The following is a 24,550-nucleotide window of genomic DNA, read 5'->3' on the forward strand; positions in this document are numbered from 1 at the left end:
AGAAATTCACCACAACCTGCAGGACTGTGGTGGAGAACAGTCCTGGCTTCGGTTCCATAGTCAGTTTTGAAGATAGTGGGTTTAATTAGGCACTTCACTTTCCATTAGAGGCCAGTTCAGGCTTTTTCCAGGTGTGACACACAAGTCTTGGGGATAGGAAAAACACAGAGCTCTTTCTCCAAGAATTCCAACACTAGTTAAATCCATTTAGGTCAAAGCAGCTATTCTGAGCATTCTGGTCTAGAAATTCTCATCTGAGCAGAGATTTAATCTCATTAATGAAAAAGAAACCAGTGCTACAGCTTAAAAATGTATTTGTCACAGAAAGAAGAGGACATGCCATTTAAAAACAAATTAATAAACAAAGACATTCTCTTTCATCCACCATTAATACAACTGTGTGCTGTTAACAACCTGGATGGGAGACGAGGAACATTGTGTGAATTCCCTCCCAGTGCACAGTCTAATCTTTAGTTCCTACAGAATACCATTGTGTTCCAGCCAAACAGCAATGAAATACACATGAAAAAGCAATTAGATTTAAATCTAGTTTCCTCTTACTACCTTGCCTTTCCCTTTTCTTTACTTAGATTCTCTTCAATGTTGTAACTAATATGATTTCTGTTTAACGCAGTGTGAAATAAGAATGATTTATGGGTCTGTTAACATTATTCAGGTACCTGACGACATTTCAACCCCCTAAAAGTGCAGACTGCTAACAAAATTCTGGCGTCCTGTATAATTATTTATATACCCTGGCCACATAATCCATGTTATTCCAGTTCTTATAAAGCTTAATTTCTTTCTTTACATTGTGCGCTTCCATGCCCTGGAGGTCAAATTACACGGCTCCTTGATACAGTCCCGGTTCCCTAGTGAATATTTCAAACGGTGGACATTTTCAAATATCATTTCAATAAACCTCTGTGTTGGATTGAAATTGACGTTTCAGCACCAAGGAACTCATGCTTCAGTTTAAATAAAGACCAGTTAAATGTATTCCATCCCCACTGGGTAATGAGAGGTGCTGTGTGTTTAGGAGCCTTCTCAGAATGGACTCCAACAGGCCCCACTTTTAAGGGTATAGGGTAAAATTTTTCACAGAATCATAGAATATTGGGCTTGGAAGGGACCTCAGGAGGTCGTCTAGTCCAACCCCCTGCTCAAAGTTGGACCAATCCCCAACTAAATCATCCCAGCCAGGGCTTTGTCAAGCTGGGCCTTAAAAACTTCTAAGGAAGGAGATTCCACCACCTCCCTAGGTAATGCATTCCAGTGCTTCACCACCCTCCTAGTGAAAAAGTTCTTCCTAATATCCAACGTAAACCTCCCCCATTGCAACTTGAGACCATTACTCCTCATTCTGTCATCTGCTACCACTGAGAACAGTTTAGATCCATCCTCTCTGGAACCCCCTTTCAGGTAGTTGAAAGCAGCTATCAAAACCCACCTCATTCTTCTCTTCCGCAAACTAAACCATCCCAGTTCCCTCAGCCTCTCCTCATAAGTCATGTGTTCCAGTCCCCTAATCATTTTTGTTGCCCTCCGCTGGACTCTTTCCAATTTTTCCACATCCTTCTTGTAGTGTGGGGCCCAAAACTGGACACAGTACTCCAGATGAGGCCTCACCAATGTCGAATAGAGGAGAACGCTCACGTCCCTCTATCTGCTGGCAATGTCCCTACATATACATCCCAAAATGCCATTGGCCTTCTTGGCAACAAGGGCATACTGTTGACTCATAACCAGCTTCTCGTCCACTGTAACCCCTAGGTCCTTTTCTGCAGAACTGCTACCTAGCCATTCGGTCCCTAGCAGTGCATGGGATTCTTCCGTCCTAAGTGCAGGACTCTACACTTGTCCTTGTTGAACCTCATCAGATTTCTTTTGGCCCAATCCTCCAATTTGTCTAGGGCCCTCTCTATCCTAGCCCTACCCTCCAGCGTATCTACCTCTCCACCCAGGTTAGTGTCATCTGCAAACTTGCTGAGGGTGCAATCCACACCATCCTCCAGATCATTAATGAAGATATTGAACAAAACCCTTGGGGCACTCCACTTGATACCGGCTGCCAACTAGACATGGAGCCATTGATCACTACCCATTGAGCCCGACAATCTAGCCAGCTTTCTATCCACCTTATAGTCCATTCATCCAGCCCATACTTCTTTAACTTGCTGGCAAGAATACTGTGGGAGACCGTGTCAAAAGCTTTGCTAAAGGCAAGGAACAACACGTCCACTGCTTTCCCCTCATCCACAGAGCCAGTTATCTCATCATAGAAGGCAATTAGATTAGTCAGGCATGGCTTGCCTTTGGTGAATCCATGCTGACTGTTCCTGATCACTTTCCTCTCATGTAAGTACTTCAGAATTGATTCCTTGAGGACCTGCTCCATGATTTTTCCAAGGACTGAGGTGAGGCTGACTGGCCTGTAGTTCCCAGGATCCTCCTCCTTCCCTTTTTTGAAGATGGGCACTACATTAGCCTTTTTCCAGTCATCCGGGACCTCCCCCGATCGCCATGAGTTTTCAAAGATAATGGCCAATGGCTCTGCAATCACATCCGCCAACACCTTTAGCATGCAGCGCATCTGGCCCCATGGACTTGTGCTCGTCCAGCTTTTCTAAATAGTCCCAAACCACTTCTTTCTCCACAGAGGGCTGGTCACCTCCTCCCCATGCTGTGCTGCCCAGTGCAGCAGTCTGGGAGGTGACTTTGTTCGTGAAGACAGAGGCAAAAAAAGCATTGAGTACATTAGCTTTTTCCACATCCTCTGTCACTAGGTTGCCTCTCTCATTCAGTATGGGGCCCATACTTTCCTTGACTTTCTTCTCGTTGCTAACATACCTGAAGAAACCCTTCTTGTTACTCTTATCATCACTTGCTAGCTGCAACTCCAGGTGTGATTTGGCCTTCCTGATTTCACTCCTGCATGCCCGAGTAATATTTTTATACTCTTCCCTGGTCATTTGTCCAATCTTCCACTTCTTGTAAGCTTCTTTTTTGCGTTTAAGATCGGCAAGGATTTCACTGTTAAGCCAAGCTGGTCGCCTGCCATATTTACTATTCTTTCTACACATCGGGATGGTTTGTCCCTGTAACCTCAATAAGGATTCTTTAAAAATACAGCCAGCTCCCCTGGACTCCTTTCCCCCTCATGTTATTCTCCCAGGGGATCCTGCCCATCAGTTCCTTGAGGGAGTCAAAGTCTGCTTTTCTGAAGTCCAGGGTCCGTATTCTGCTGCTCTCCTTTCTTCCCTGTGTCAGGATCCTGAACTCGACCAGCTCATGGTCACTGCTGCCCAGGTTCCCATCCACTTTTGCTTCCTCTACTAATTTTTCCCGGTTTGTGAGCAGCAGGTCAAGAAGAGCTGTGCCCCTGGTTGGTTCCTCCAGCACTTGCACCAGGAAATTGTCCCCTTCACTTTCCAAAAACTTCCTGGATTGTCTGTGCACCGCTGTATTGCTCTCCCAGCAGATATCAGGGTGATTGAAGTCTCCCATGAGAACCAGGGCCTGTGATCTAGTAACTTCCATGAGTTGCCAGAAGAAAGCCTCGTCCACCTCATCCCCCTGGTCCAGTGGTCTATAGCAGACTCCCTCCACGACATCACCCTTGTTGGTCACGCTTCTAAACTTAATCCAGAGACTCTCAGGTTTTTCTGCAGTTTCATACCGGAGCTCTGAGAGTCATACTGCTCCCTTACATACAGTGCAACTCCCCCACCTTTTCTGCCCTGCCTGTCCTTCCTGAACAGTTTATATCCATCCATGACAGTACTCCAGGCATGTGAGTTATCCCACCAAGTCTCTGCCAAGTTTCAATAGCATCTAAGTGACTTAGGTTACCCCGGAGCCACTGGGACGTGGCACTTGTGAACATTTTACCAATAGCCGCTAAACTGGGCCCTGTGTGCTGGGGCTCCTGTCTCAGCAGAAACAACCTTTTGAGTTTGTGGTTTTCAAGACTCTTCATTAATTCTCAGTGCTGCTCCACATACATCTTGTGCCCTCTTGTGCTTGGCTCTGCAAACCAGGGCAGCCCCCCTGCAGGGTCCCCACTCACCCTTCCCTGGCCAGTTTTTAAAATGTAACAAGGAGACAATGAAACACAAACTCATTTCCATGCCACAGAGGGAACTGTTTATTGCTAATGCAGCCAATAGAACTAATTGAATCCACTGGGAAAAAAAGAAAGAGGAGGAAACTATAGGTACAGTCCACCCACAGAAAGGACAAGCCCGGATCTGAATATTCATGGGCCAGGAAACTGCAAATCCTTGAATGCAAAACAGCTTCATAAATGGCTTTATTGCCACAGGCAGGGCATGCCTGGTGCTCGGAGAAAGCAAGCCTGGTACCTCTGCATATACATTATATTTTTAAGAGCACTAATATGAACCAGATTCTGTGGTCTATTGAGCAGCTTTGCACCTTTCTGGTAGCACAAAGCAGCCCGAAAGCCAGCGTAACTGCCCGGGGAGGAGTCCCCATGGATAGAGGAATCCACGGGTGGTATCAGTGCTCGTAAAGCAGCTCCTGTGGCATTCACGCCCCACCAACTTGTGGTCAAAGGGAACCCCAGGGATCTCCACCTGTTGGAACATCCCCTTGGGGCCATGGGCAGAATGACGCACAGTCAGGGATCAGACTGGTGGCCACACATCAGGGATCAGACTGGTGGCCTGCTATCCCCAGGATCGGGGCAGGGGGGCTGCAAAGGCAGCCTCAAGCCACCTTTGCCCATTCTGTGGGGTCTGATGCTGAGCACAACGTGGCTGGACTGGAGAAGCTGGCCCTGTGAGGGATTGTGCAGATAATCACCAAGCACTTCCAGCTTCAAACATACAGCCAATTAAACCTGCCACTTGCTTTTTGAACTCACTGCCATTTGTGCCCCTTCATTTCCAATGGTAACACAAATAATTAAAATACAAGAATCCTACATTAATGTAACATTAAGGCTATTCATTAAAGCACTGACAAGTCCAGCAATGAAGTGCCAAAGGTCTCACCGTCAGGTCAGCGAAGAAGGATCTCCAGAGTCTGTCCTATACATTTAAAAACAGAGTGATCAGCATTGTGCAGCAGATACTTTAGATATTAAAATGCACTTTCACAAAGGGTGACCTGACTAGGAATACAAAGTATGTGCAGAGTGGCCAGTGAACGTTAACGTGACAACCTGGGTTTTCCCATTTCCCCAGTTTTGAGCACTGAGATACACACTCTAACTTCATAATAACGTCAGATTTATTTTACATTTCTTTGTCCCCCTGAAGGGACAATTAAAAGAACATTAATGTCTGAGGAGCTATTGTTCTGGCACCATTTACAAACTCCATTTGGAATCCCCAGTGTTGCTCTTGGAGGGGTTAAAAGAAGAAGAGATGAAAAGGAGTCGTCAGAGTGGTAAAGTTCCACATGGGAGAAACTTCTCCTTGCAGAGGTTAGAAGTTCTGCATGGGAAAGGCTCCCTGCTTCCTCACCAACCATGAAGGGAATGATGCAGAATCCAGCCCCTGTGCACAGACATCTACCCATGGAGAACTGTTTATATAGCGCTTGGTTGAAGGTTTTCTACTAAAACATTAGCTATGACAGAGATGTTGGTCCTGAACCTGCACAGAGTTTATTGCAGGGCCCAAGTCCTAAGGGTGAAAATCACCTCTGCGCCGAAGGCCATCACCAAGCCTGTCCACCTGTTACGCACTCAAAAATCACTGGCCTCCATGCACAGGTGTGAATTTCACCCTTAGCACCAACGTCAGTCCTGACGCTCTAAACACTAGCTTAAGCACGTGTGCAAAACCACCCTCTTAAGCACTTATCTGACTGGTATGTGAAGTAGGGGAAGGACCTAGAATCCATCCAGCAAAAAACTTAGGCACATGCGTTGTCCCACTGACCAAGTTATACATGTGCTTCAGTGTTATGTTGGATGGGGGCCCTAGTCCCAAGAGAGCAATAAAATGCCACAGTTTTATGTTCATCCTCTTTCAAGTTACAAATGAACAAATACGCACCTTTAAAAGGTTCCTTTGGCGGAAAAGTATTTTCTCAGCATTGCAAACTGCAGAAAATTTCCTGCAAACTTTTTAAACAGCCTCCCTTTGGTAGATGCCCAGCATGGACAATTTCAGCCCACCGTGAAATGTTTTCAGAAAGTTCTGAGCATATAGAAACCAGGTTATAACAAAACTCCTTGGTGGAACTGTAACTATGGCAAGTGACCCTTGCCATAAGGGTTGTGACTACCTGGCAATATGTTTTATCAGTCTCAGAAAATCCAGGCTACCTTTGAGCATTAAATCCAACCTAGTCCCACTGTTATCATTAATTGTTAGACGATTTGTATTATACATTTTACATACCAAATAGATTCCAATTTCATGGTGGACTAGATCACAGAAATGCCTGTTTTAATCTTTTTAATTCTAAAGAGGTATAAAACTTTAATATTTCCTAATGGAGTGTACATTTACTCATATCTAACAATATCACTGCAATTTAGGAGCAATAAAAGTCAAACTATCATCAGTATGATGAGCTTGCAGCTTTGGTTGCAAAGTTCAATCAGTTAACCTAGGACAGCAATAGCTTCCCTTCAGTGAGTAATGATGCAGAATAATATTTAGATAGAGATAAATCCTTTTTGCATAAGAAATTGCATTATGATTTGCTGGGTCTTCGCAATTCTCAGCTAGACGTGTTCCTTTACCAATGAAGTTACTGCTTCAGGCATTTTTCCATCATGCTTTGATTTTTTCCTTTCAGGTTTCTAGAGGATTTGGAGCTGAGTAAGGAACCTTTATTATTCTTGATGTAGGCATGTGTAGTGCATCCACAGGGACAGGTCATCTCCCCGACCCAGCTTACTCACGTGATGCAGCGGCTAACATGAGTGTATAAGGGGGATGGGAGGAGAAGCACAAGCAGCAGCTGCTGTACTGAACCCAAACCTTCGATCCCATGTGCTCTTAGCTTGCTAGGGCTGGGTGGAGTTCAGGCACTGTCTGTCCATCTCTGGGCAGGGAGGCAAACTCTCCAGGTGCAGAGCCTGTGTCTGGTAACCCTCTTGGCAGTGGGGACCCTACAGTCCAGTTGCCTAGACCCTGAAACTAGTGCTAGCTCTCCCTAGTCTCCCTGGTAGCTGCTGTATGCTCCCAGAGCTCCAGGGAAGCTGTGGGCCTGCTGGTTTACTTTTTGCCCCTGCAGGGACTACGGGACAGTGCAAGCAAGTAACACACTGGCTCTGCAAAGGAATTTACACACACACACTTTAACACAGCAAACGGGACACACAGATCTACGGAAAACCTGCATGCAGAACCCTGCCTCAGCACCCTCACCATGCCAAGAGCCCTGGAAGATTTGATATGTGTCTTTCCAGGGGGTCCAGCAGGATTCCTCCTGCCCAGCCTCTCTCCAGAATGGCCAGTGATAAAACCTCCCTTTTATAAGACTCTGCCCATACCCGCCCCAGGCAGGTGATTCTACTTGGGCACTTCATAGCCCTTGTCAGGTGATCTGTTCCTTGGTTACCAACTTACCTAGTTAAACTGGATCCTCAGGGGGCAGCTAGTTTGCTGGTTTACGGTGCTTATATCTGAATGAAGAAAAGGAGGACTTGTGGCACCTTAGAGACTAACCAATTTATTTGAGCATGAGCTTTCGTGAGCTACAGCTCACTTCATCGGATGCATACTGTGGAAAGTACAGAAGATGTTCTTATACATACAAACCATGAAATAAGAACATCTGCTGTATTTTCCACAGTATGCATCCGATGCAGTGAGCTGTAGCTCACGAAAGCTCATGCTCAAATAAATTGGTTAGTCTCTAAGGTGCCACAAGTCCTCCTTTTCTTTTTGCGAATACAGACTAACACGGCTGCTCCTCTGAAACCTATATTTGAATGGGGGACCCTCCAGACCAACGACCCTTGAGTGCACTGTTAGCCTCTGGCTAGCCACAAGAACTGCTTCTGACCCCTCCCTGGAGCTTTCACCAGAAGACGGAAGGCAAAAGGCAGCAGCGTAGGCACCGGACAGTCTCCCACTCCAAACGGTGTTTTGTAACACAGAGCTTGTCATTTGATGCTGATCCACAGACCTACGCTAACCTGCCACGTCCTCTTTCCCCTCACATTGCTAGTGTGTGTGAAAACCCCTCGAAGACACTCTCCTGGGGCTAACGCTCTGGGAGGGAGGCAGAGAGAGGGGATGGGCACTGGACACGACCTCTCGTATCCCACCTTGAACAACTGGTTACGGTGGAGTTTCCAGTGGTGCTAACTGCAGCATGAAAGCCTGCATCCCCCAGCTCTGTGCTTTCTAACCCAAGTCGTGCTAGTGAGTGGAGGGTAGGAAGGCACAAGTGTGGCTATGAAGCCAATGGCAACAGACCAAGGGACTCAGGTAGCTTCGTTTGCTCCATTTCTGGTACCATGCCATACAGATCTCGCCAACAGGAATGCTGCTGAGAGGCTGCACTTTATTTCTTGGCCCTTGCCACATCACTTGAATCACGTTTACAAAAAGCTAATACCCCCTCTGGTGTGGCAGGGGTTGGTATCTACTGGCTACCATCACATGGTTAATCCTGCATCACTGCACCCGTTTATTCTGACTACCATTTCATTCCAGGATCATGGCCTTTCACACGACACTGTCAGACTCCTCTCTGGCTCTCAGCTCTCGCTACTAGCTGTTAAACCCACTCACTTTTTTCTTTATTTTTGTGCTTTGCAGCCCATGTAAATAACACAATGCCATCCCTTTCTTCAACACCTTTGTCCCATTGGCGTGTACCTCTTACCCTGCTGAGGCCCAAAATTAGAGACAGAGGATAGCAGTGATAGCAGCTGAAGATGGCATGGGATTCATTTAGTTGAAATAAATAGATGGGAAATTAGCTCGCAGGTTAGAGTGCTGACTTTGTATGCAAAAGGTAGCAGAATCAATGCCAATATTCTCTAGGGGGAAGAACCAAATGGGGATAAACTACCGGCCAATTAGAGAGCTCCTCCAACAGAAATGACTCTAGGATTCACGGTTTGTAATTGGAGTTTCATGAGTCAGCATTTCTGGCGTTAATATTTTACCGCAATTTTTGTGTCGGATTAGAGCTGAAAGTATAATTTACAATTCATTACTTCTCCAGCTAATTTAGACTTTCTCTGCACACATCACCCAGGCTGTGATTTCCTCCAGTGTATACATTTCTGATTTTTGGATGATATTTTTAGTTCCTTGTGGTGATGGCAAAGTGTGCCCTGTGAAAACCGGAGATTCAGTTTCACAGCAACGTTACTTCGTTGCAATTGGTCAGAATGTCACATGGCTTTGCTTTTGTTCCCTGATTGGATGAGTGCAGTATACATATTTGACTATGTGAATCCAAAATTTAGTTTCAACAAATGCTTTTGTGCATGGTTCTGAAATTCACGTTCTATGAACTCCCTGCCTGTTAAGTTGAATTACACAAATGTTCATGGAGCGTGAATATAGATGAAGCAATGCTACTTACAAATGTGTGAGAATAGTGATGGAAAGTCAGTTGTGTTGCTTGTCCATCTCTGTGTGGGATGGAGGTGTATGTGGGTCCAAAACACCAGAGAGTTGTGAATTCCTCCGGCTCTTGGCCTAATGAACCCAAGGCCTTTATTCAGTCATAACACAAAGGGCCAAATTCTGCTCCAGCGTGGCTCCATGGATGCAACTAAAAGCAAATTTTGGCTCAAGATGTGTTCCAACAGTTTTCCTAATAAACAACACCTGGCAGTTAGTGCTTTAATCCACTGTCCTGGGCTGCTTTACAGGTTCTAGAATTTAGCTGCAATCTCTTGGCCGATTCTTCTTTCCCATAAGCCTCCTTTACTCAGTTTCTCTGAAGCACTGATTCAATTTGGAGCTGACCGACTCCAGCTCAGGCCCCAGCACATCTAGCAGGACATTTTGGGAGAAGAACTTAGCTGTAAAAACCACTCTGAATTTTACATCCACTCCAGGCAGTTTGGGCCTGTTTATATTGCAAAATAAATTCTTTAAAGTTACTGTACTTCACAGGAGAGTTTGTCAAGGTAAATACCATCATTTACATAAAATGTGACTTGTGATTGTAATATTAAAGCAATAAAGAGCAAGTTTATGATGCTTAGATGTACAATCTGACAGGGAGAAAAACAGCAAATCTTGCAACATTTACTAAACTGGTGTGGAGACTTTGGGGAAGAAAATTGGAGATTTACAAAAATAGATATTTTTCATAAGTATGATTTTTTTCCACAGCCTTCAAACACTTTGCTTTTTAAATACTCTTTCAGCATTGAAATGGCAACGAACTCAAAGCCACTGCAGAGCAGAGACCTGGATGGGAATAAAACACCCAATGAATGTTGTGTTCACAAGCGGCAGTTGGTTTTGGAACCTCGGTTGCAGTAATTAACAAGTTTTGCCTAAGAGTGCCGCCTTCCTGCTGCCAATGAGGAGAGTCTCATTCGGAGCTATTATTGAGTTTCCAAACCCTGACGTGCTCAAGGGCCTTCCAGCAGCTGGGAAAAGGGAAGATGAACTGCTGGTAGCCAGGCCGCAGCCAATGCCATACTGGAGACCACGGATCAGAAGTCCCAGCTAGGGAATCCAATTGCCTACGCTTTCCCCTCATGCCAGTGATTCCCCTTGGCTTCAGTGGACGTAGCCCCTGTGGGCTGAAACTGGCCTTAGAAAAATCCAGAGACTTAGTTCTGTAAAGGAAACAATGTCTTTCTGGCCACATTAAAAGCTCTGGGGTAGCCCCATAACGTTGGCATTAAGGCATTTTCTCAATATGTCAACCAATGATTTATATTGACATGCTGGCAAGTGTATGCTGGGCGCTTCACAGGGAAATCAAATGAAAAAGCCTCTGCCCCAAAGAGGTCACAGGTTAAGGCCCTGATCCTGCACAGACTGAAGTTGAACTTTCCGTATGACCCCACTAAATTCAATCGGAAAGTTAAACATTGGTGTAAATCTTTGCAGAATTGAGGGTTAAAGGTGTAATCCTGCAAATGCTTATTCACGTGAACAATCCTTACTCAGCCAAGCGGCCTCACTGACTTCAATGGGGCCAACTCCCACTTGTGTGTGTGACAAGTCCGACTTGCGTGTGTGAGGACTGGGTCATAAAGGCTTGATCCTGCTGAGTGCTCTCAGCTCCCACGGAAGTTAAAGGGTATGCTGCATCTTGCAGGATTGGACCCTATATCTTCAATCTAAACAACAATAATTTTCCCCTTGGATGAAGACATTCAGCTAGCCTGGGATTTACAATAAACTTTTAAAAGGGGCTGAAAAGCAATTTAAACAGATTCTAATGCTAAATAATATTCGGGGGAAAAAAGAATAAAATGTACTGCTAGCTATTTATATGCCACAGTGAAATTATAATATCCACTCTGAATGCTTTGCAAAGTTTGATAGTGTATGTTCCTTACTTGAACTCAGTGCTAAATTCTCAGCCATTCACTCACACTCTTACCCTTCTCAATTCATTGAAGCCACTTCAAGCAAAAAACATTTGAAAGAAATTACCTCAGCGTGTTACACCGTGAGCAGTGAGAAATGTCCCACATGAGCCTTGCCAGCCCCAAAAGCAATAAAATTTCTGCTGAAGTGCATGATATAATAACTCAGGGAAAAGAAATCCCCATGACAACAGGAGGAAAAAAGAGATCCATGAAAAGCAGAGGATTCAAACTGCTCTCAGTAGAAGGTGTCACCAATCTGTGGTGGAATTTTCACTTTGAAAATCAAAAGCCTTTGCTCTTAACTTTCTTTGTAAACCTGTTGTTCCTCCCTTAACTAGACCGCAGTTTTTACAAAGCAGAATATGCCTCACTAAATCAATACATGAATAGGGGTCAAACTCATCATTTAAACCCAGAAATGTAACCAGCTGATTCTTTTCCACTGTGTTTTCCAAAGGAGCTCAGTCCTATTTCTGGGTTTTCTGTTGTGCCCTTCGCTGCAGTAGCTGCATGGCCAATGTGAAATGGCAGTCACACGAAGCTCAATCTGAAAACTTCCGTCATATAAATGACAAATCGTTAGAAGCAAAGCACTGTAGAATTTCCTCTGTGGATTACTGAGACAAATGCTCTGAAGCTTTGTTGTTCCCAAATACGTAGATTGATATGTAAATCATTCCAGGCCTGGCAACGTGGCACTGGCCACCATCTGGCAAAAGGATGCTCCAAAAGGGTGTTAAAAGAAACATAAATTTACCTTTTGGTTGTTGTTATTTATCTCCCAGCTTGTAACTCTTGTCATATCCTTTTTAAGGACAGCTTTCGGACAGTCATAATCCCAACAGAAGGGACTTCAGCTTCACAGAGCAGGGGGACCTCGCAGTCAGCCCAATATCTGCTTGGGCTCATTGGAAGCGTTCGCAAACAGAACTCTGACCTGGATAATCAGGGAGTCCTGAGGGAAGGATGACTGCCCCAGGGATGGGTGCAGGAGCAGAGGTGGGGAAGGCATAGCCCCCTGACAGGGAATAAGTTAGAAAGCAAAAAATAAATGCTTAATTGGGGAAATCTTTAGTTGCTCCTGTTCGTGGTGTCCTTATAGACAGCCGAGATGACGACCATGACCCTGCAAGCCTATGCACAGCACCCAGCGGGGAGCACCAGGTTCTTGTGTTGCCATGTGAGTGTGAATAGAGCCTACGTGTGGGGAGAAGCACCAGGCTTCATCCTCCACTCTGAGTGCAGGAGGCCTCAAGCCGCATGCCTCTGCCCCTTCCCTCTCAAGAGGGCAGGGCACGAGGGGGTGAGCTTGGACGGGCAGTGGGTGTGGCTGAGGAGGTGGGGGCGGGAGTGTGACTTCCGCCATGTTGAGGAGGCGCATAGCTCTGAGCTCACTGAGGCCTGGTTCCTGGTAGGAGGCCAGGAGGGTCTCTGTGCACCGTGGCCCCCCAAGGCCCTTTCAGCAGCAAACAAATAACGAATCTGAAAGGGCCTTCCAGCAGGAATGGGTCTTCCCGCAATGCTTCCCCTGCGAGCACGCTGCCCCTTGCTCTCACGCACGCTCCCCTTTGCTGTGCAGGGCTGAGCTCAGTGTCTGCGGCCAGCTGGGGGTGCTGCTCTGTGGCCACTAGGCCACATGACATTGCGGCGAAGCCTGATTCCTCCCTACATCCCCCTACCTGAAACAAAGCAGAGAGGCTAAGAGAAACCAGGTACCATCTTTGGGAAACGTAGCTCTCCTGGCCTAAGACCACAGAAAGACTGTGAGTGTCTCTGGGCCAGACCTATCTGCATCAGGGTAGAGTCACCGAGTAGCTCTTGGTTTGGGAGCAGATCCAGCCCCCCAGCTTAAGAGGCTAATGTACCCTATGAGAGACCTTTACTCACCCCCACCCCCAACCTCTCAGCAGGGCAAGAATAGGGAATTCCAGGCACCTGGCCAAGGGCAAAGTCTGACCCTTGGCATGCACTGTACAGGCTTGATCAAAAGAGCATTGAAATCTATTGCAGTCCTTCTGTCAATTTCCATGAGAACTGGCTACAGACCTCAGTGGAGTGTATATATATACATGCATCTCTGCCTTGCATGTATGCACAGGAATGCACAAGAGAAATATGCATCTGAAATAACAGTGGGCTAGTTCTTTTCTTCCCCCGTGAGAAACAGCACTGACATTATCCCGGAATTATTTGCAGGTGCAAAATTGTGCCACAAAATTAGAGGCTATCTTTGAAAATCAGGTCCTCAATGTTTGAGGAAAAAGAAGAGGTGACAGGTTTGAAACAACCAACATTACAATGGGGCACGTGTGTATAATTTAAAATTCACAGCCCAGGGTAATCCCCATACATCGGATCCACAGCGTAGGGAGGGCAGCTGAGTCACTGCATTTCAGCAAAAGCCAACTCACAGCAGGTCCTGGAAAAATCAATACCCCTTCCCTAAACTATCAGAAGTGCTGAGGATACAGTATACACTGGAAAGGCCTTTTGCAGAGAAATACAGTAGTTGCAAAGCACCAGCAGTCTCTCACACCACGCGAAGAAAAGCCCCATCTCTCTCTGCACCTGATAGCGCTCCTCAGCACTGAACGGTAGCACTAGCGGCTGTGGGTTTATTCTCTGAATCTTATGAAGCAGAATAGAGGGGTACAAATATTATACAGCAGCACAGGACTAACACTGAAGTGACTAAAGGCTATTGCTATCGGATGGCTGTTCAGGGCCCAATGTGAAACGAGTCCAGAGTCTCAGTCCCGGATCTTAGCCTTCCTTGCCCCTACCCTCCTCTCGCTTCCCCTGCTGGCAGTCTGAGCAGAGAGGCCCAAGGGACACATGGCCATGGAAACCAATCTACCTGAAAGGTAATTCATGCTGTTCAATCTGTGTGGATACAAATTGCAGGTCACAGGAGTACAAACACTGTACGAGTGTGAAGCACAGACCACTGGCCTCTAGATCAACACAGCCAGGGATGGGGAACACAGCATGGTCGCAGCAGCAGGGAGGCAACAAACCCTGCTAAAACGGCAATAGCACATGACAGTCACCACCCAAACATACACTAGTGCAGAGGTAACCAATTATTTTTCGTCAAGATCCAAATTTCTTGGTCAAGGTATAGTTAAGGTCCAGACTCCAGAGCAACATCTTTTCACGCTGCAATAACAATAATGATAATAATAAGGAAATAAAAAGCTTTCACAGTCCATTCAACAGTGTCTGGTAGTCCGGATTTGGCCCATGGTCCGCCCATTGTCTATCCCTGCACTAGGGTAGTGGCCAGAGGGGTGTGGTTTAAAGAATCAATTTCTCAATCCCAGTACAACTGCTTCTTGGACCAGCTGGTTTGGGAACAGATATTTCTATTATTCAGAACTAGGACTCCCGATTTATTGTTATTACTTATTTGTATGACTGTAGCATCCGGGGGGCTCTATTGTGCTGGGCACTTTACAACCAACTTAGACAGGCCCTGCCCTAACAATTTGACAGCCTAGAAAGACAAGACAGACAAGGAATGTGCATTGAACTTTCCCCATGCATGTAGGCTCATTGGTTCAATGGGGCTACTTACACGCGAAAAGTTAAGCCTAAGGCCTGGTCTACCCTATGGGGTTAGGTTGAATTTAGCCACGTTAGGTCAATTTAAAAATGACTGCGTCCACACAACCAATCCCGTTCCGTTGACCTAAAGGGCTCTTAAAATCGACTTCTGTACTCCTCCCCAATGAGGGGAGTAGCGCTAAAATCGACCTTGCTGGGTTGAATTTGGAGTAGTGTGGATGCAAATTGATGGTATTGGCCTCCAGAAGCTATCCCAGAGTGCTCCATTGTGACCGCTCTGGACAGCACTTTGAACTCCGATGCACTAGCCAGGTACACAGGAAAAGCCCCGGGAACTTTTTAATTTCATTTCCTGTTTGGTCAGCATGGCGAACTCAGCAGCATAGGTGACCATGCAGTCCCCCAGAATCATACAGCGTAGAATGTTTCTACGCTCCCCCTTTCGTCTCCGTCCCCGAGGTTATCGCAGATTAGAAGGCAAAAAAACCGCACTCACTATGACATGTTTTCTGAGCTCATGCAATCCTCTCGCACTGACAGGGCACAGCTTAATGCATGGAGGCATTCAGTGGTAGAGACCAGGAAAGAATTAAGTGAGCGCGAAGAGCAGAGGCAGGACGCGATGCTGAGGCTAAGGGAGGAGCAAACGGACATGATGAAATGTCTATTGCAGCTGCAGGAAAGCCAACAAGAGCACAGACCCCTGCTGCATCCACTGTATAACCGCCTACCCTCCTCCCCATGTTCCATAGCCTCCTCACCCAGATGCCCAAGAACACAGAAGGAGGCTCTGGGCACCCAGCCACTCCACTCCAGAGGATGGCCCAAGCAACAGAAGGCTGTCATTCAAACAGTTTGATTTTTAGTGTGGCTACAATAAGCAATGTGGCCTTGTCCTTCCCTACCCCACCCAGGCTACCTTGTCCGTTATCTCTCTCTCTTTTTAATTAATAAAGAAAGAATGCATGGTTTCATAGAATATCAGGGTTGGAAGGGACCTCAGGAGGTCATCTAGTCCAACCCCCTGCTTAAAACAGGACCAATCCCCAATTTTTGCCCCAGATCCCTAAATGGCCCCCTCAAGGATTGAACTCATAAGCCTGGGTTTAGCAGGCCAATGCTCAAACCACTGAGCTATCCCTCCCCCCTGTTTGAAAATAATAGTTACTTTAGTTTGAAGGGGGAAGGGTGGTTGGCTTACAGGGAATTAAAATCAACAAAGGGGGCGGGTTTGTATCGAGGAGAAACACACACAACTGTCACACCAAAGCCTGGCCAGTCATGAAACTGGTTTTCAAAGCCTCTCTGATGTGAAGCATGCCTTGCTGTGCTCTTCTAATCGCCCTGATGTCTGGCTGCCAGGCAATTTGCCTCAACCTTCCACCCTGCCATAAAGGTCTCCACCTTACTCTCACAGATATTATGGAGCACACAGCAAACAGCAATAACAATGGGAATGTTGGTTTACTGAGGTCTGACCTAGTCAGCAAACAGCGCCAGCGAACTTTTAAACATCCAAAGGCACATTCTACCACCATTCTGCACTTGCTCAGCCTATAATTGAACTGCTCCTTACTACTGTCCAGGCTTCATGAGCCATGGGAGCAAGGCGTAGGCTGGGGTAGGTGCAACTGCGCAGTGCTGCCGGCTGGGAGAGCAGCCTGAGGCAGAAGCCTCCAGCTTGCATGATATTCCAGGCAGGACTGAATCTCCATGAGACAAAACTTAAAGAAGAGAATGACCTGGAGTCTCTGGCTCCCATTCGGTGCTCGAAGAGGAGGATAGCCATGTCTGTCCAGGCGCCCCGATCGACCTCACCGAGGTCTGTCAGGAGCACCCAGGAGACATACGATGGCTATCAGTCCTACTGCACAGTCTGCCACAAAGGCAAGGAGCTGCTATTGTGTAGCAATGCAGTACCGCGTCTGCCAGCACCGCCCAGGAGACGTACAGTGATGGTGAGCTGAGTGGGCTCCATGCTTGCCGTGGTATGGCGTCTGCACGGGTAACCCAGGAAAAAAGCCGTGAAACGATTGTCTGCAATTGCTTTCACGGAGGGAGGCCTGACGACATGTACCCAAAACCACCCGCGACAATGTTTTTGCCCCATCAGGCATTGGGAGTTTAACCCAGAATTCCAATGGGCAGCGGAGACTGCGGGAACTGTGGGATAGCAACCCACAGTGCACCGCTCTTTAAGTCGATGCTAGCCACGGTAGAGAGGACGCACTCCGCCGACTTAATGCGCTTAGTGTGGACATACACAATTGACTGTATAAAATCAGTTTCTAAAAATTGACTTCTATAAAATCGAACTAATTTCGTAGTGTAGATATACCCTAAAGGATTGAGGCATAAGAGAGAATGAGCCATGAAGTAAAAGCAAGGTTATAATTATGAAGACACCATAGAAGTCCCTTAGTTAAAGTTGCATTGAGAGTTTCACTAAAAGGATGAAAGGTCTTCATTATGAATGAAGAATATAAATTTATCATATCCTCCCCATACTTACAGCACTTACTCTTAACAGTACCGAATGAATTTTCTGAGAATTTAACAGTAAATCTGTTAGTTATAATCATTTTAAAATGTCTCCATTTTTATTCGAAAATTCATTGATTTATAGATTACTGTATTTGAAAATCTAAGACACAGGATACATGGCATGGTTATTAATGTGAAAATATTGGATTTAACACTGCTAGTCATAAATGCTGTATTTACGTTATGAGGCTTATCCTATTTTGTTACAAATGGTGCATTTGTTATCAAATGGATGCTACAGACTCTAAACTTTCATTTAAAAATGTTTCTAGCCCTTACAGATGCCAAGATAACCTTGAAAGCATGAAGCTTCCTGAACCTGCAAGCAGCGGAAACAATCGCTCTGAGATCCATGAACTGTCCCACCCTTCTCAGTGAGTTACTGTGATACCTAAAGTTGACAATTTACATGCCAACATGATTAACTATTTCTCTGCTGATCACACACGTGCAACACTTAGCTAATGTGCTTATCACGCCCAGACAGCTTTCCTTGCCTCTTTAGGTGCCAATGCCCCACTTGCCCTCAGCCCAACTCCCCAAACCTGCTTCCATGGGACAAGTCCTACAATGCAGGAACATGCTGCCGTTGAGGCATGCTGAAAACCAATCAAATCATTTTATTTGGTGCTGTTTCTACATTAACCTCTAAATGAACAGCACAGGGGCTAGTGTGCTAACTGTATCATTCGGCTAGTATTCCACTGAGTAAACACTTCCACTTTTCCACTTAAATGAAGCTGCAGCAGAGCGCCACAGTTTTCAGAGACTTTGCCACAGAATCCAGGTCTAGCTTGTTCTGGAGTATGCAGGGTTTTGCCAAAGGGTTTCCTAGTAGATGACGAACCTTTAAATGATACAAGTTTTGGCATCTGAAACTGCAAGACGACACAGGTATCCCAGCTCCAGAAATGATTGGGAGTCCATCCTTGCTGCAGAGTTAAACCCGGCTATTAGGTGGGGTTGGCCTTATCCTGACTCCCATTCACACCCACACCTCAGCTTTACCCCTGAGCTAGCTGGCCCGTCCTGGGCTATAGGCTAACGCATGAACATGGCTTACCTTTGGGCTGGCAACCTGCCCACTTTGCAGTGAGGATTCAGGTTAAACCACTCAAGTGCTGACAGTCCTCCGATGCCTTCTCACAATTCCCCCGTGTGCCCAGAAGGACAGACAAGTTCTCCCACAATTCACTAGGAAAGAATCACAGAGCATCATATCATGCTGCAGCGCTACGAGCCCCCAGAAGTTCCTGAGCTAATATGGATGAGCACAGCAACTGTGTGGACGCAGTCGAATCCGGATTTGCAGTGTGACAACTCACACCCTGACTAGGGCAACCCCCGTACTCAGACCCGAGTGCTGGTCACCCCAGTGCTGGTCACCCCAGTTAATTGTGCAGTGAGGACATTCCCCTCTGTTGACTGTGGGAAATTCTTGGATTATAAAAGCACCAAGTACTGACTAAAAATCCATGGCAATTCATATTTAGGATGATAGAAAGATCATGTGATCTAGAAGGGTAAGGAAGGAATGAAGAGGCATCAGTTAATTTCCACTTTGCTGGAAATGAAGACCTCATGACCTTTGCCAAACCTCACAATCATTTTGGCATTGTAGAAGGGATGCAGTTAACTCTCTTTACCATGAAGGATAATATCTACTGTTAAGTATCAATGTCACCGATAAAAGAAAGAGGTGAAACTAAGAACATGCAAAAGATATATATGCCAGAAAGAAATGTCAGTGGATTGTTAATAAAAAGAGAGACTAAAAGTAGATAACGCTTCCCACAAACCCTTAAACACAACTTTTAATAGCATTCAAAATAGATTCTACATTTACAAAAAAGAAGATCTAGGAAATTCAACAACAACAGTTAACTTACACTGAAGTCTATAAATGCAATTGAAGGGAAGATGTACCACTGAACACGATATACACTTCAAACAACCCAACGCTAAAGTGTATGGAATCACAAATGATGATTCCAAAAGCAATTCTGACACCTTAATGCTGAACAATCCCCCGCAGCCTTAACTCCACCTTAAACAAAATCCATCAGTACACACGTAGGAAGATTTCAATTCTGTAATTTCCACATAAACTTTAACCCTGGCTTTCAAACTATCACAATCAACACAGATCACTCATTCACATAGCTTTTCCTAAACATTACAGAAAAACGGCAGAGACTCTAAAGAACCGGTGTAACTGATTCTCTACATAAAGTGTATTTTGCACTACCTTTGTCTTCTGGATCATCATAAGATACAACCTCATGTAGAGTGTATTACCTCAGTCAATCTCAAGGAGACAAAAGCATGACCAACTGTAGCAAGATACACATCCAAAAGAAATAGCTAAGTATTATCATCCCCATTTTACAGATTAGGAAGCTGAGGCATAGGGAAGTTAAAAGGGGACTAGCTCTAGGCCATGTTGGCAGAGTTTGGAGTAGAACATAAAATTACTGTCTCCTAGGACAGTACAGTAATCACCAGAACATACTTTCAACAATGAATGATGCAGAGAAGGTGAGTCAAGTGGCCTCATTTTCCACCCCTTGACACAAGAAAATAATAATTTGATAGTATTAAAAGGCAACAGTTTTAAAATGGACAAAAGGAAGCCACATGTTACACAATGTGTAAGTATCCCATGGAACTCACTGCTGGAAGACATTAATGCAAATTTCAGAGTAACAGCCGTGTTAGTCTGTATTCGTAAAAAGAAAAGGAGGACTTGTGGCACCTTAGAGACTAACCAATTTATTTGAGCATAAGCTTTCGTGAGCTACAGCTCACTTCATCGGATGCGAAAAGTATGCATCCGATGAAGTGAGCTGTAGCTCACGAAAGCTTATGCTCAAATAAATTGGTTAGTCTCTAAGGTGCCACAAGTACTCCTTTTCTTTTTATTAATGCAAGTAATTCAATAATAATTCAATGTTTTTAACAGGCATTTATGTGCATATGAACAACACCTGCAATTTCTCTAGCTAGGATACAACTGCAAAGACCTTCATGCTGCAGGAGGAGGACATAAGCTAACCATCAGCTAGGGTCAGGAAGATATCCCCTTCCCGTGTCAGAAATGGGAATTTATGCCTTACTCTGAGGCACTAAGGACAGCTAACTGTAAGTCTCCCCTTGCTGTCTTCCAGTATGGCAATTCCAGTTTAGAATTGAGACACCTTGGCAGAGAGAAGAAAATCTGCTCACTGCTTGAGAGGTGGCTGCAGGTAGGGTAACCAGTAGATTTCAGTGCCCACAGCTGTCGAGTCCAGCACCATTCACCAGCACTAAAAATGAGCGTAAACAAACCTATGCAGAGCAACACCACACAGCTACAAGAATGACAACAAAATCCAAATACTGTTCTGCAGATGCATACCTGTTTGTGCCTTTCACTCCAAGGAAAATCTATGCTCACTCCCTGGCCCTTTTCTCCAGCTTTACTTTCAAGATGCAAACACAGCTGCTTGCCATATTCAATGCTTGATCTTCTTCTGCCTATTTTGAACAAAACCAAACCTCTCTACACCCCTATCTTTAGCTTCTTTCATCAAGTTTCTAAACTTGGTCTTTAAAGCAAAGCTTTCCTGGGTGAAAATTAGGTAAAATATGATGATGGCTGTTTGAAACAAAGTGCACAAAATGAAATCAGCTGAGCCAGTCCTCCTCCTCATGCCCAGATGCTGATGTAACAGGCACAGCCTTTGACAGCACATAACGAACACGCTCCCACACAAGTACTCTCTTTCTGATTGCTGGTCTCCACTTCGCTGGAGTTCCTCAGAGAATCACTGGGCATCATAACAAAGCCAAGCAAAACCCACAGCAAATAAGCGTTATGCACACACTTTGCTTCCAAAATTTCTGAGGAAACCTGCCTGAAGACCATATCTAAGTTAGTGTTGGCATGAAAACCTCACACTTTATTTTTATTAAAAAAAAACAAAAACCAGCTAATTTAAACAGTTGTTAACTTTTTGCCCCTGAAACTGAAAATTTCCTCATTCTTTTGAGCTGTTTAGTCAACTGCCCTAATGAGTGAAATAAAAAGCCAGGACCTCAATGTTTTAATCATGATTCTTGCCTATATGGAAAGCAACAAGGACAGTGCGGGTGCTGCCAGAAACTAAAAAATAATAACATCAGTAATCTTCAAGTTAAATTAATTATTTGTATTTTCAAGTTTTGAGATAAATATTTTAAAACAGTGAACATCACAATTAGTTTGGTATGCTGAAACAGCAAAGAAACCTACTGATGAATTCATCCAGTTTTCATAGATTTGAACAGGTTAAAAGGAGTCTATGTTAAAAGTTTCAAATGTGTAATAGCAAAAGGCAATACCAAGAGTAATTCATACACAGAGCTCAGTCTAGTCAATTCAGAAACTTCTAGCAGATGGAACTTGTTGCATACAAGGAATAAATCTCCATTTGGGAAGTAAATTCAGGATTCTGCGGCTTGTATGAAGACAGAATCCTTGTTTATTTATTGTCACTTTAAAACTGCAGCTATCACCTGGGCTTGCAGGCTTGTTTATTTCCGTAATTATTAACTACTGAACAGTCTAGGTTTGTACAGGTCAAGTGCAGCTGCCCAGAGCAATCTGTTCAAATCTTCTGTGTACTGGGGGCTGCATAAAATGTGCATTTTTATCTATTTCTGGCATCTCCATCCCAACCCTGTATTTGAAATGGTATAATAGCCAGTCACGTTAATTATACATTTATTTTACCTGCATTTAAAAGTGTTATCACACAACTTGCCTCCACGCCAGGCACTGGCTGCTCTGGGGCCTCATCTGCCCCCCTTATTTGTCACTATCAATGTCCCTTATATATTGTTTTTATGTCGTTAAGCAATTCCAAGGTCCCTGCAGTGGAAAGGGGAGAGCATGTCTGGGATTCACACAGATCCTGGAGACAGTACCTTGCTCGGGTAAGCTGCCAGGTTGGAGATGGGCAGACCTGAGCCCGCTGCTGGCAATAAATAAGTAAGCAATAGACTCAATGTGAAAACTTCTGCAGGGAGGGGGAAAGTTAGATTTTAAATAAACAGAAACCTTCAGGGTGAGCCACACACACCACACCGGACACAAACCCACACCCACAAAAGCAAGGCAATGGAAAGTCAAGCCACGAACAACACACACTCCCTTCTCCTCCGCCCCTGGGCACAACAGTTACTAACCCCACCGCCCCCACCCCCAGCCTCTGTCCCTGAGGGCTGGGAGGACTGAGCTGGACTGGTGCATCCTCCCACAGCTACAGCCCCTGGTACCCAGCACAGGCTGACAAGCCTTGCCCTCAGGCTCCACGACACAGCCCCCCCCCGCGGGGCATGAGGCCCAGAGCCTCCAGGGGCGGCATGGGGAGAAGGAAGGGAATTTGCCACCTGCTCCCAGGGCAGAGAAGATGGGTTGATCTGGTGCCTAAGGGGAGCGGGCATGTAGCCGGAGAGGGGCACCGGGGGAGGGCTACAGGCAGCGCTGGCCCTGCCCCGGGGGGGGCTTTCTCCAAACAGGCCAGGGGGGTCCGGGCCCAGCCCTTCCAGCCCGGAGCGCTCCCCGCCGGCCACAGGCCCGGCTCCTGCCCCTGGGGGGCGCAGGCTGATTGCCCCGGGGCAGGTGTCTCTCCCCCGGCCCGGCCCGGCCCGCCCGGCGCTCACCTGTACCACTCCAGCCCCTTCTCGTAGTTCCTGTCGAAGAAGTGGGGCTCGACCCCCACGGCGCGCACGTCGGGGTGCGCCCGGATGGCCTCCAGCAGCGCCCGGGTGCCCCCCTTCTTCACGCCGACGATCAGGGCTTGCGGCAGCCGCTTCTCGCCGTAGTCCGGCGTGGTGCTGCCCGCCCGGCTCAGCTCCTCGTCCGTGGTGCTGGATTCCTGCGGGTCCCTCTCGAAGGCGCCGCTCGGCGCCGCGATCACCTCGCCGGGGGCCAGCGCGGTCCGGAGCCAGGCGGCCGCCGACCCCCCCGGGCGGCTGGCGTTGCTGGCCCGAGTGGGGGGCGCGGGGGTGGCCGGGGAGGCGCGCGGGCCGGCGGGGGAGCGCGGGGCGCTGGGGGCCGGGGAGCCGCGCGGGGCGCTGGGGGCCGGGGAGCCGCGCGGGGCGCTGGGGGCCGGGGAGCCGCGCGGGCCGGCGGGGGAGCCGCGCGGGGCGCTGGGGGCCGGGGAGCCGCGCGGGGCGCTGGGGGCCGGGGAGCCGCGCGGGGCGGCGGGGGAGCCGCGCGGGGCGCTGGGGGCCGGGGAGCCGCGCGGGGCGCTGGGGGCCGGGGAGCCGCGCGGGGCGCTGGGGGCCGGGGAGCCGCGCGGGGCGCTGGGGGCCGGGGAGCCGCGCGGGGCGGCGGGGGAGCGCGGGGCGCCCGGGCCGGTGCCCCCCATCAGGCTGTAGCACAGGTAGGTGAGGCAGAGCGAGAGGGTGCACATGCAGAACAGCCTGCGAGCGGGGGGCCCCTTAGAGCCGCGCCCGCCCTGCGCCCCAGGCTGGGCGGGGGGGGCCATGGCTGCTCCCCGCTCCTAGCCCCGGGCACCGGGCGCACATGGTGTCAGCCGCCGCCCGGCAGCCCCGTGCGCATGGGGCGCCGCCGCCCTCCCGCCCCGCAGCCGCCGGGGGGGAGCCCCGCATGGCACAGTCAGCGCGGAGCCCCGCGGTGCCGCCGCCGCCCGCCGGCCGGGCGCATGGGGACCGGCTCCGCGGCGCGGCGCGGCCGGGGACGCTGCGCTCTGGCTCCGCCGCCTCGCACTGTTGCCGCCCGAGTTCCTGCTGCTAAACTTTGTGCCGGGTGGGAGGCGGAGAGCGCGCTCCCGCGTGGGGAGAGCCCGCCCCCGGCACGGGGAGAGCGCGCCTGGCCCCGGCCGCCGGGGCTGGGACCGCGCCGGGCACGGGTGCCGCTGGGCCGGGGCCGGGGCC

At 47.5% G+C, this 24,550-nt stretch overlaps 1 protein-coding gene across 1 annotated transcript in view; it reads right to left on the reverse strand.

Moving 5' to 3' along the window:
• Nucleotides 1–24,141, reverse strand: part of HS3ST4 (heparan sulfate-glucosamine 3-sulfotransferase 4) — a 133,375-nt gene extending 109,234 nt beyond the window's left edge. Inside the window, exon 1 of the mRNA XM_077828716.1 lies at nucleotides 23,312–24,141. Coding sequence (XP_077684842.1) covers nucleotides 23,312–24,141 — 830 coding nt within the window. The remainder of the gene's footprint in view (nucleotides 1–23,311) is intronic.
• Between the last annotated feature and the right edge of the window lie 409 nt (nucleotides 24,142–24,550).

Source organism: Eretmochelys imbricata, chromosome 10 (assembly GCF_965152235.1).
Source record: "Eretmochelys imbricata isolate rEreImb1 chromosome 10, rEreImb1.hap1, whole genome shotgun sequence".
In the NCBI taxonomy this organism is placed as follows: domain Eukaryota; kingdom Metazoa; phylum Chordata; order Testudines; family Cheloniidae; genus Eretmochelys; species Eretmochelys imbricata.